General features: G+C 40.2%; 1 protein-coding gene across 20 annotated transcripts in view; it reads left to right on the top strand.

Annotated features, from left to right (window-relative positions):
- SYNE1 (spectrin repeat containing nuclear envelope protein 1) overlaps positions 1-12,273 on the top strand; it is a 276,264-nt gene that overhangs the window by 176,066 nt on the left and 87,925 nt on the right. For 13 of the 20 annotated variants that reach the window (XM_083607892.1, XM_083607884.1, XM_083607881.1 and 10 more), the window contains 10 exons: positions 486-653; positions 2,451-2,612; positions 2,816-3,010; positions 3,972-4,145; positions 6,265-6,456; positions 8,200-8,334; positions 8,850-8,956; positions 9,807-9,960; positions 10,184-10,315; positions 10,411-10,566. In XM_083607892.1, the coding sequence (XP_083464018.1) occupies positions 486-653; positions 2,451-2,612; positions 2,816-3,010; positions 3,972-4,145; positions 6,265-6,456; positions 8,200-8,334; positions 8,850-8,956; positions 9,807-9,960; positions 10,184-10,315; positions 10,411-10,566 (1,575 nt within the window). The remainder of the gene's footprint in view (positions 1-485; positions 654-2,450; positions 2,613-2,815; positions 3,011-3,971; positions 4,146-6,264; positions 6,457-8,199; positions 8,335-8,849; positions 8,957-9,806; positions 9,961-10,183; positions 10,316-10,410; positions 10,567-12,273) is intronic. The other 7 variants (XM_083607886.1, XM_083607885.1, XM_083607873.1 and 4 more) reach the window with 3 other exon arrangements.

The raw sequence follows: 12,273 nt of genomic DNA, 5'->3' as shown, positions 1-12,273 counted from the left end.
CTAGAGTTTGAGTGAGTTAAAAATGCAAGTTTGTCAGATCAAAGAGGACAGTCACGGTAGCAATGAGTAAGTAGCAGCACCTTTGTCTTCTTATTTTGCCTAAAGGTGAGAGTTGTAGTAGGGGTGTAATGTTTGATCCACACAGCACTCTTACCTTCCTAGTAGCAGAATCGAGGAAGGAGGCTCTGCAGCCACTTGCTGCCTATATTGGTTGCTAGATGGAGGGACCATCATTAGAAGGATTCATTATAAGACTAACAATGTATATTAAAGCTCACAGAGCTATGGCTTGTCAGCAGAGCTATGGGTGTTTTCTTAGGAAATTTACTTAAAAACAAAAGATAAAAACAACAATACATACAAATAATGATTGTAGAAGATAAGCCATAAATGTGCAGAGCAACAACAGTAAGCAAGAATAAACTGACATTTTCAAGAGTGAGTTATGTCTTTTGAAACTGCTGTATTGTGCTTCATGCTCGTAGGACATTGCTTATTACCAAGCCTTATCTGCTGAACAGTTGCAGACAGAAGCTTCAAAGATTCAGCCCAGCCCCTCATCCACTCAGGAATCCTCTGAGCCGGGGTTAGAGTCTGCCACTAGTGCCAAGCTGGATGATTTACAACGTTCTTGGGAAACACTGAAGAATGTGGTAAGTCTCTTGGTGCAAGGAGGAAGGAGAGATGTTACTATATTTTTTTGTGTGGTTTAGGTGATTGTGTCAGAGCGGATTGTTTGCAAATAAAATAGACCAAAAAAAATAGAGAGAGAGAACCAACTGGTGTGGTGGCATTTTAGCTGTAAGGAAGTTTCTATGCAGAAAGTTTGAAGGTTTTGAATAAGTTCATCAAATATACCAAAGCCTCTGAAGGCACACATTATTTTTAAGTAGTGAGGCCAGATACAATTGGCTTCCATTATTGAAGTTCTGACTTCAGATAATTTAACAATGTGGCTGCTAGATTTCCACCTCGGACTGGGTATTCTGATAATATCACAACTGCGCTGTGCCAACTGCAGTGGCTCCCAGGGTACTTGAAGGAGTACCTTTTTATGAGGGGAGGTAGGCAATTACCAAACAGAGCTGCCCTGGTGGTGGTGTCCCAATAGCAGAATGCTCTCCTTAGAGAGGTTTGCTTGCCACCCAACTGTTATTTTTCAGCACCAGAATTTTCCAAAGGCTTGTAGATCTCGTTTACTGCTGTAGACTGCTTATATAATCCTGTGACCTTTAAGTTTATTGTGAGTAGTATTCAGTGAATGTGACCTGCCAGCACAAGGATTTCCACTTGCACAGTGGTACTTGCCCTCTCTCCATCTCCACATGGACCCCTAAATCTGTTTTAGGCATTGCCTCAGCACTGAGGAGCAGATTTAGAGATTTTGTGGAGTGTGCTCAAGAAGAGGAGGAGCAAAGTTCTGTTGTTCAAGAACTTGGGATGCACCAGCTGGATACCACCCTATGTTTCATTCTTATAAACTGCCCCAGGAAAATGATTGAAGGGCAGTATAAAAACAGTATAATCAACAATTGACTCCCTCTTAGCTCCCGCATAGGCTTTTTCAGTGCAGACATCCATGCAAGCACATGGAGATAATGCGCATAACATGCTGAATGGCAGCAGTGTGGACTCAACTGCTTATCCCAGGAATCATGTGCTGTACTCTTTATGCAAATTCATGTGTAAAACACAAACACATTTCTGCAAAGCTTTGTATCACTATGTCCACAGCAGCCAAACTGCATCAGAGATCATACGAAGCTCCAACTACAGTGGTACCTTGGTTTACTAACTTAATCCATTCCGGAAGTCCGTTCTTAAACCAAAGCATTCTTAAACCAAGGTGTGCTTTCCCATAGCAGTGGGGGACACAATTTACAAATGGAACACACTCAACAGGAAGTGAAACATGTTCTTGTTCCGAGGCAAAGTTCACAAACCAAAACACCTACTTCCAGGTTTGCAGCATTCTTAATCCACGTTGTTAATAAACTAAGCTGTTCTTAAACCATGGTACCAGTGTATAGGGAAATTATAGCATAAGGATGTGATTTGTAATTATAATAGATAAAATTTCAGACATAATTCACTGTTCTATGGGCAAACATTTCTATTTCTTCGACTCTCTCAGCCTCCTGCATCCCAGCTACCCAATTCATCAGATCCCTGTGAGAGGGGGCAGGGTGGGGGCTGCTGAAAGGAAGAGAGGGCAGGAAAATTATCTTCCGCTCCCTGCTTCCATGGGTGTTTCTAACTTATTATGTATAACTTTGCTTCCCTCCCTTTTTGGGTTTTTATGATGTTCTGTATATTATGTTCCTTATATTGTGTATTTTTGTTCTCATGTGGTATATCAATGCCAGTTTCTTTTACTTTATTGAATAAAGAAGTGTTTGTTGGGTTTTTTAAAGAGTTGAATATCTAGTCACGGTTTACTTTACTTGTAGATTAGTGAAAAGCAACGTACCCTCTATGAGGCCCTTGAACGCCAGCAGAAGTACCAAGACTCCCTCCAGTCTACATCCACAAAAATGGAAGCCATTGAGGTGAAATTAAATGAAAGCCTGGGGATTGGGAAGAGTCCAGAGAGCCAAATGGCTGAACATCAGGTAAAAATAAATGAATGGCAAGATAAATTGTTTGCTTCTTGTTCACTTACAGGTCTATAGTCTTAAAATCCAAATTCCTGACACAGTTGTACTGTCTGCCCTGAAAATATGTTGAAACTCTGTATTTTCTAGTTGTGTGATAATGTTTCCCACTTACTCACCCAATTTTATCCTGTGATTTTTTTGAAAACAACAACAACTAGGCTTTGATGGATGAGATCCTAATGCTTCAGGATGAAATTAGTGAGCTACAAACTTCATTAGCAGACGAGCTGGTGTCTGAACCACTAGATACAGATGCTGCCGACCAGTTGGCTCTACAATCTACGCTTACAGTCTTAGCAGAGAGGATGGCCACCATTAAGATGAAAGCTTCAGGGAAACGGCAGCTGCTTGAGGTACAAAGATACTGAAAGGAAGTTTTCATCCTGACAAATTTCAATCAGTAAGGCCTTCCATGGTCTTTCAAGTATTTCCAAGTGTCCCTACATTTCGTTTGCTGCTGTAACATGTTTATCACTTGACGAGGGCCGCAGAACTTGCATCTTACCTCACATGGCACCAGTGCTTTTCAGTAGAGCTTATTCATGCATTCAGCTGCAAATCACTGAGTGCTGTTTAAACACATAGTAGGAACTTTATTTATGTGCATGCCTGTGTGAACTAATCCATCATATTACCTTACCTTGTGTGGATCTGTAAGATGAACAAAATAGGTAAGATTCCTTCTGCACTGTTCTTTGAGTCTCTGGCCATGTTTCCAATTGTTTGATTCTCCTTTTACACTAAGCTGCCTTCCACATCTCTTCATTATTCCCTCAGTCATTTCTTAAATTATTCCTTTAACTTCCATTTTTTTTATGTTAAGCTGCTCAGCACACATCACGGTGTTAAGAAAAAATGTAGTCAAATTCTTAGTTCACCCTTACCTGAACTTACCTTAAATGAGTACATATGATAATCTGCTGTAGATTTATATAGAGTGCTTCCTTTCTCCTCTCAGCAAGCCACTTTCTGTTATAAAATTAGTACACCACTATTCACATATATTAGGTTTCTATGAATCAAAACTTGTCCCTCGACACATTAGGATAAAGTGTAGGCTTCCCCTGAAGAAAGGGAATGAGGTGATGATTTTAGCTGATCTGCCCCCTTTCCCCAGTGCCACATCAAACAATGTTTACGAAGGTCCCCCAACCCTCTGCAGATTGAGGAGAAAAGAACTGGCAAACTCTGCCATCTGCCCCTTTCCTTGAACTTGAGCAGCACTCCATTGAGTTTAAGTGTGGATCCAACCCATCTATTTTTGTTCCTTCAAACTCGAAAGAATTGCAAATAATGGCCACATCTAATTACTAGGAGAAACTCAATGAGCAACTAGAAGAACAGCGGCAAGAGCAAGCTCTGCAAAGATATCGCACTGAAGCAGATGAACTTGACCACTGGCTCCTGAATACAAAAGCTACACTGGACACCTCATCGGTTACTGTTGAGGAACCCATGGATATGGATTCCCAGCTGGTTGACTGTCAGGTGAAATAGCAACCATCATGTCTAAATATTACTTCTGATGCACTTACAGGGCTTTCTTGTGTATTTTTTAATTAGGACTCCTCACATGCATAGTTCTCATACTCATGTGTTGAGCAGTGCATTGAAAATTGGTTTTTTGCATTTATAGTGCATGTAGCACCTGCACATCTCTCGAAACTTTTCCGCATCTGGAAGGTGGAATGAGCAGTGTCTGAACCAAGTGTTGGTTTAAATAGACAGATGAACTAGTTTGTGTGGCTTGCAAATTAGACACGGTCCTAATGTTTTAATCACTGGAACTTTTGAATAGAAAATCTTGTTTTGGGCCTACTTTTTCAAATAGAGCAAATAAGTGTTCCCTATTCATTTTTAAAGAAATCAACAAATAATATTACTCTGTTATCCAAGCAGTATGCAGAAATAAAAGTGTTCCAGAATTCTCAAAGCTTTTTAAGTTCATAACAGACTCATGTCTCATGCTCACTTGTTTAAATGAGATCACATTCAAGGACTGAGTTGCTCATTTCAGACATACAACTAAACTATGAGTTGTTTGTTTGTTTGTAACAAAATTTGCTTACTGCTTAATTGTAGTAAAACTTCTAAGTGGGTTAATGCATTCTTTGGCGACCTGTGGCTCTCAAAATGTTGTTGGACTACAACTCCCACCATTCCTGATCACTGGCTTCCTTGGCTGATGGGAACTGGATTCAATAGCATCTGGAAGGCCACAGGTATCCCATTTCTTCCCTAAATGATGGTCTAGTGTTACATGAGTGAACAGAAGTGAGCTTTGAACTCTCATGCTCCCTCTCCTTTCTCCTTCTCTACTTTAGCCACAGGAAAGATTGGAAATTTTGTTTTAAGTGTATCTCCTTTTTGTTTGCATTTTTAACTTTTTTTCTGTTTTTATGATGATGATTTTGTAGAAGGCAATTAATAAATTATCACAATCACCTTAAATTTTAAACAAACTGGAGTTAATCTCTGACTTGTTTTCATAGAATGCTAAACCATGGAACAAACTTGAGCAAAGCTTTCAACTCATGTGCTCCTCTTTCAGAACCCTGGCTTGTTGTTAGGTATATATCACAGATTGTGATTTAAACAAGTGAACATGAGATATGAGTCCGTTATGAACTTAATGAAATTAGGTAGCAACATGCTTATATTCTTTAATGCCCCCTAAAACTGTTTTTGATTCATGTGTTTGATCCTATCTAAAACTCCACAGTTTTAGAGAAGCCAAGCTACCATATGCACCTCAAATCTGAGGTAATATCAACACTACCACAGACACAGAAGCCTAATGAGAATGACAATTTTGATAATAAAGATTTTAAAAATGGGAATTTAAATAGATTGGTCTGCCATTTTAAAACAGTCCTTAAGATTCTACGTTTCCTTCTGACTTAATTGTCATCAGATTAAATGGCTGAGGGCAATTAAATCAAAGTCTTTAAACTTGTCAGAATATTGTCCCAGTTTTGGTATGCTGTGGAAGTACTTACCTGCATTTCAAAATAAACATGCCAGAGATTTGTCACTAGAGAGAGATAAGTCTCTTTCTAGACTAAAGAAGATTATGTGAAGGATCTTAGGGCCATTCATGCACCAATCAGAAAGATCCACAGTAAGCAGAGAAGCTTATCAATGCAATCAGAGCAATGAGAGGAGGGAAGGGAGATGAGCGCAGAAAAAGGGATCTCCCTGCATACAACAGGCAGAAGTGGCAAAACGAGAAGAAGAGAGCAACCATAATCTGCTAATTGCCATTATCTTGGGGTCATAGGTTCTGACATATTGACGCAGTAAAAAACTAGAAGAGCATTTAAGCATCTAAATATCACTGAAATGCAAACAAATGTCTGTGCTATGAAAAAGTCTTTGCTTTCAGACAATGCAGACTCTTGTGTTTTGGATGTTTCTTGCAAGTAAAAATAAAAGTCAGAGCTTTGGGAAATGCAGAATATTGGAAGCACATTTGTGAAGGCTCTGTGGAAAACTCTGTGGAGCAACAATGCAAATCTGCCTTGCTCTTAGCTTGGATGAGGATGAGGTAGGCCCCTGCGGATGCTGCAAGATGTATGAATTTGCCTCCTTGTTTCTGCTGCTTCAGAACATGCTTGTGGAAATTGAGCAGAAGGTAGTGGCTTTGTCCGAGCTGTCTGTCCATAACGAAAACCTTCTCATGGAAGGAAAAGCTCATACCAAGGACGAGGCAGAGCAGCTGGCAATAAAGCTCCGAACCCTAAAGGGAAGCCTTTTGGAGTTGCAGAGAGTCCTCCACGACAAGCAGATCATCATCCAAGTAAGGAGCTCTTCCTAATTGGCTTTAAGGGGGAGGGTTTGGGTTTGCAGTTTTTCCTTCTGTGGGTTGGGGGAAATTTGAAAAAGAAGAGGCTGTCATTATTATACACCTAGCAGTAATTAAATTCCAGTCAGTTAGAACTGACCCGTCAAGTTACAGTTTAATTTCCTTATTATCACCTTTACGGAGAGCTAAATTTATTAAAGCCTGCTCCCTGTCTTTGTCTTCTTCTTTGTCATTGTTCAATTAGAAATTGCTTGAATTGGAGCCTATATTTGTTTGTGTTCAGAGATTGGAATTTGTAGCCTTGTCTGTCCCTTGCCCTGTGCCCCCAAAGCAGTTTTAAAATGTTGCAAGTTTAGTTATTAATTTAGATCAGTTCATTCAGATATCTCCTAGATAGGAGAAAGAGGCAAGTGCTTTTAAAAAACAACAATTGTGCACCATCATTTTGCGTATGACACCTGTAAGCAGAAGACTATTTCCAGCAGCAAAGTTATTTCACTGGGTTAAGGTGCATGCATTTATTTTAAAGTTCTATGCCTTTATTTCATGATAACTATGGCTGTAATTCCCCCAAAAGAATCCTTTACTCACATGCATCAACATACATGTATGCATCCACATTTTTTCCTGGCAGCGTTTTCTCACATTAGGGTATATTTAATGCTGCCATCGGCTTCATGTGATGTGGAAGCAGCAGTGAGCCTTGGGGGTGGGGTAGAGTGGAGGCAATTCCTATGCTTGACCAGAACTTACCCTGTAGCTCTTTGGATCAGGACCCTAATATTCAGCTAAAATATTTGTTAGGCTAACTTAGTGTATTAAGAACTACACACAAGTTTTTAAAGTATTATTATCTACCTCTGAGATTCAGTTTTCCTGCTGTACGTATCCATACAACATTCTCTGAAGCAATATTTGAAGATGGTGAAGCCAACTTTTTTTTATATGAAATTGCTGAAAGAGCAGCTCGTTCATAGCCTTTAGTAAACCACAGAAAGGGACAACTTCCTCCCTGATCCATTTGAATGTTATCTCCCTACTTGATGTCATAACAAACCAAAACCTCTTTGTAAGCATGTGATTCCCTACTTACGTATAATTCTTCTTTGCATGTTAAGGGCATAAGGAATTCTCTGGGGATTAGTGACCAGAGACTTGAGCAGTACTTGAGAAATGGCAAACCCATCTGATCACTAATCCTGAAGCAGGATAGCGTACCTGTGTCATTAATCACATGGCAGATGAAACTGAAAATTAAAATGTATGGGAGCTTTTTCTTAACCCCAAAACTGTTCTACATTATGGTATGGTAAACACATGTTGCCTGGAATATTGACCTTGAAGAGGTCAAGCAGTAGCTTTTCTGTAATCTGCAGCTATACATAGCTCTGGAGAATAGTAAAGGGGAAATGTGCTGAAGAGAGTGACACAAATCAAATTGGAATCTAAATGGCACAAAGTAGACACTTAACATCAGCAGTATTCAGAAACCAGTTAGTGAACATTTAAGTTTCTCAGATCGCAGCTGAGGTGCTGTTCAGATGGAAGGCCACATAAGCTTTCCTTACAGTACCAGAATCACATTAAAGCAGGACTTATTATTATTAATGATCTCTCGAAGAAGTAGGAGACTCCAAATCCAGACCTGAGAATGACAATCCTATCTCCCTAAATTCATATTCCGCTTGTATTCCTCCTCTCACCCTCTCATTCATTCATTCATTCATTCATTTAAAGCAGGGTGCTATACAGGAAAAGGAGGAGTGTGAGCCAGATCTAGCCACTTCTCAAAGCCCCAGTGTCCAAGAATGGCTGCTTCAGGCACGGACAACCCGTTCACAACAGCAGCAGAGCAGCCTGCAGAGACAAAAAGTGAGTGTACTTAGTTACTACAAATCCTAAACCTGTTTAAATGCAGTGAACCATTCATTTGAATTGTGTATACTTCACATTTGCAGATGTCCACATACTGTGTGTGGATGTGGGGGGCCCCCTAGCAGCAGAGCTGTGCAACTTTGGGATCAGGGACAGCAGTTCAGCCCCACTTCCCATTAATAGCACGACACCCCTTCATGAAGGGAACTGTGACCCCCTTGTGGTCTTTGGGAGTTGTGTTCACTGGTTGCTCCCATTACATGCACTTTGACCCTTCTGTGATTGTTTAAGGGATTAGTGAACTATGTTTCAGCTCAATTTAAGGATAGCCCTTTGTCTGTGGAGGAATGAAGATGCAAGGAAGCATTATAACTATGGCCAGTCTGATCTGAAATCTTGGTTATTTTCATTTTCCTGTATGCCTAAAATGTATTTTAGCAGTTGTACTGTGTTTAGTATTCCTAAATAGTAAACAAGATGTTGTTCATCCAATTGTGCTTGATTTTTTTTAGGAGCTAGAGAAAGAGCTAGCAGAGCAGAAGAACCTACTTCGCTCCGTGGCAAGTCGTGGAGAGGAAATTCTAACACAGCAATCTACTTCAGAAAACACTCATCTTAGGTGTGGCTTGGTGCATTTTATTCTTGTTCAATAGCTTTGTATTGATTGATCGTGCCAGTGTGTGCTTATACCTTCGTGTGTTATTTGTGTTTTATTGTAAAAGAAATCTGAAAAACGTTTTACATTTAAAATAAGATTCTCAGAATTTATTCAAGATTTTGACAACTGCTGGCTAGATCATAACAGCATATTGTTGTTTTTACCTAATTAGTCTAAACTAGATATAGATATAGATAGTTCCAAGTAAGATAAGCAGAGGGTCAAACAAAGCCTGCCAGCACAAGGCATTGTTAGAAAGAGACACACTAACTCATGATTGCAGATTTCTTATGAAAGGTACCTAAAGTTTATTCTTACACTTAATATAAATTTAATTAATATTTGTTGTATCTAATTTTAAAAACTTTGGAAAGGTTACATCTGTAAAGAATGAAATGCTTCCTTAATGCAGTGCCTCAAAAATCATACCCATCAATCTGAAATGTTACTGATTTCAGCAGTGATGAAGCTTCCTAGTTTTAGTGCATAAATACCATGAGTACTTCAGATTTCTATGAAATCCTTAATATAGCCCAATTAAAGTCTTCTAGAAGTGTAGGAGACTGCCACCAGCATCACAGCCAGGCAGGACTTCATACACAGTCACTGGGTGCAAGTCACCTCCACTTGCGTCCACTTTTAACTTGCATAATCTCAGTGGTTGACATTAACTTTCATGACTGACCCTTCATATCAGGTGTGAACAGTATTTTGATGAGGAGAGTATACATAAGTACAGTAGAGTAACAGTCATTCCAGAAATATTGCTGTTTCAGTATTGCTAATTCATATTTGTCTTTTCCATCAACAGGAAGCCTGATGTATTAACAGAGGAACTAGGTTTAGAGGGAGAAAAACCGTCAGCTGAAGATCAAATGAAAATGAAGTGGGAAAGCCTCCATCAAGAATTCAGCATTAAGCACAGGCTGCTGCAGAATGCTCTGGAACAAGAACAAGAGCAGCCGGTAGGTTTTCTTTCAAAACTGTTGTTTTCAGCCCTCTTTACAGAAAAAGAAAATGGTAAAATCTACAACCCAGTAATGTCTTTTTCTCAGAATGTAAATTGAAAAAAGGAACAGTTTAAATCAAAGCCCTACTAACTGAATAAGGAGGGGGGAAATCATTATTTTCATTTACATTTTTGTCACGTCTGAAAATTGTAATCATTACCTTTTCCTTCCTTCACAGGTCTACAGCAGACCAAACCGACTTATATCTGGCATGCCAATGTACAAACAAGAAGGGCAGTCTCAAGATAAACCATCAGCTGCATCTTTATTGGTTGGTTTGAATGAGGCTTTTGAAGACGCTTCTTCCCAGGTAGGATATTTGATTATGTTCACTTTTTTTGTAAAGTGCAATATATATTACTAAACTAACGGACCTGCCTCTCTCTTTTGTGGTGCCTTATTCAGCCTGGAGGTGTGGAAAAGGAGAGCCTGCACTTTGAACAGAAGTTGTACAGTGGTGTTTCAGCCACCTCTTCCTGGCTAGATGGTGTTGAAGAGCACTTGTTTGTTGCCACAGCCCTGTTACCCGAAGTGACAGAAGCTTGTCTTTATAACCAGGAAGTAAGTGGTCCTAAAATTGCCATCTTATTTTTTTATTATTTAAATATCTCTCTCACTTTTCATTAATTAATGATCCCAGGGCACGAAACATAACAAAACCCAATTAAAAGACAAGCAATGAAACCAATTCAATGACTTAAAATACCAGATAAAATATACTATGTCATCATATACACTACTCTGGGTTGTTCGCTATAAAGGCTTGGCTGAAGAGATATGTTTTTTTACCTACCTAGTGATGAAACATAAATAGGGATGGCTTCAGCCACATTAGAGGTATCACTATGGGAAAGGTTTTCTCTTGTGCCACTGCATAATGAATTTCCCCCAGTGGTGGAACACTGAGAAAGTCCCCTCCATCACAACAGTAAGAAAGATGCATTAACGTTGGAGCTAGACTTAGAACCGAGGAAGTGGGGAGTCCTTCATCAAGAAAAAAGTGCCAGCTTAATGTTGTACTTTTTAATTTATTGCTGCTTGCTGAGAGGTGCGCGAAGCCTGGACGCGCTGAGCTTCAGCATGCAGGCAACTCTCCGCAAGCAGCGTGAACCCAGCGCCGGGCTCCCGCTGCTTGTGGAGAGGTCCGCGAAGCCTGGACGCGCTGAGCTCAGCACACGCAGGCTTCAGCATGCAGGCAACTCTCCGCAAGCAGCGGGAGCCAGCGCTGGGCTCCCACGGCTTGCAGAGAGCTGCCTGTTTGGGGGCTGGGGTCGGGGGAAGCTCGGGCTTCCCCTGACCCAGCCCCGCGCCTGGGGGGGAAATAATTTTTTCCCCTTTATTCCCCCCCCCCAAAAAAACTAGGTGCGCCTTATGGGACCCTCTCGCTCTCCAGGCTTCAGCGAAAGCCTGCATTCGCCCCATAGGACGCACACACATTTCCCCTTCATTTTTGGAGGGGAAAAAGTGCGTCCTATAGGGCGAAAAATACGGTACATCAAAAGAAGTGTGAATATGTGCACATAAGAGAGGCAACAGGCAATCCAATTTCGGGGGGTGGGGCAGAGGTGCCAACATGAAACGTTGTAAACAAAAGTATTTCTGTTTCCTACTTTAGGCTACATTACCATTTATTCTGTATCCAGTGCACTCCCTCTGCTGGTTTGGGAAGTGGTGTACACATGACATTAGCCACAATCCATATCAATCCTGTATCTCTTCTGTTGTTTCTTCTGAAATACTGCATTTTTATCCATTTCCCCCCAAAGCAGCTATGGTCCAAATTGAGAAATAGAATGATCTAGCTGTATTTTAAGCCATTAATTGTGCACACAGCCTTAGACTGCCAGTGACTCAGTAGGTGCTCAATAAGACTGAGAGGATTTTCATTATCAGAAAAATTCTGTTGTTGTATATTTATTCCAGGTATATGCTGTAATATTTGAGAAATCAACAGACAGCTTGGAAAGGAGAATACATGGAGCATTTATACAGAACTCTACATATGTATCTTGGGTGAAGCAATCTGTGTAGGGATTCTTTCACTAATATGAATAGTGAGACTTTTGTACATAAATGGAATCTGCATATGCAGTGGTGTTCCTGCCTGCACATTAAGTGCAATTATAAGCATGATTATTCAGAAGTAAGTCCACTATTTTCAACAGGATTCGCTCCCAGATAAGTGTGCATTAGATTACAGCCTGAGAACTGCCCTACATAGCTGAAATGACTGGATCTGGTTAACTGTGTTCTGAATGAAGATACCTA

Source organism: Podarcis filfolensis (assembly GCF_964270895.1).
Source record: "Podarcis filfolensis genome assembly, chromosome: 3".
Taxonomy (NCBI): domain Eukaryota; kingdom Metazoa; phylum Chordata; class Lepidosauria; order Squamata; family Lacertidae; genus Podarcis; species Podarcis filfolensis.
Note: the sequence above shows the minus strand (reverse complement) of the source record. Positions and strands in the feature narration are given on the sequence as shown.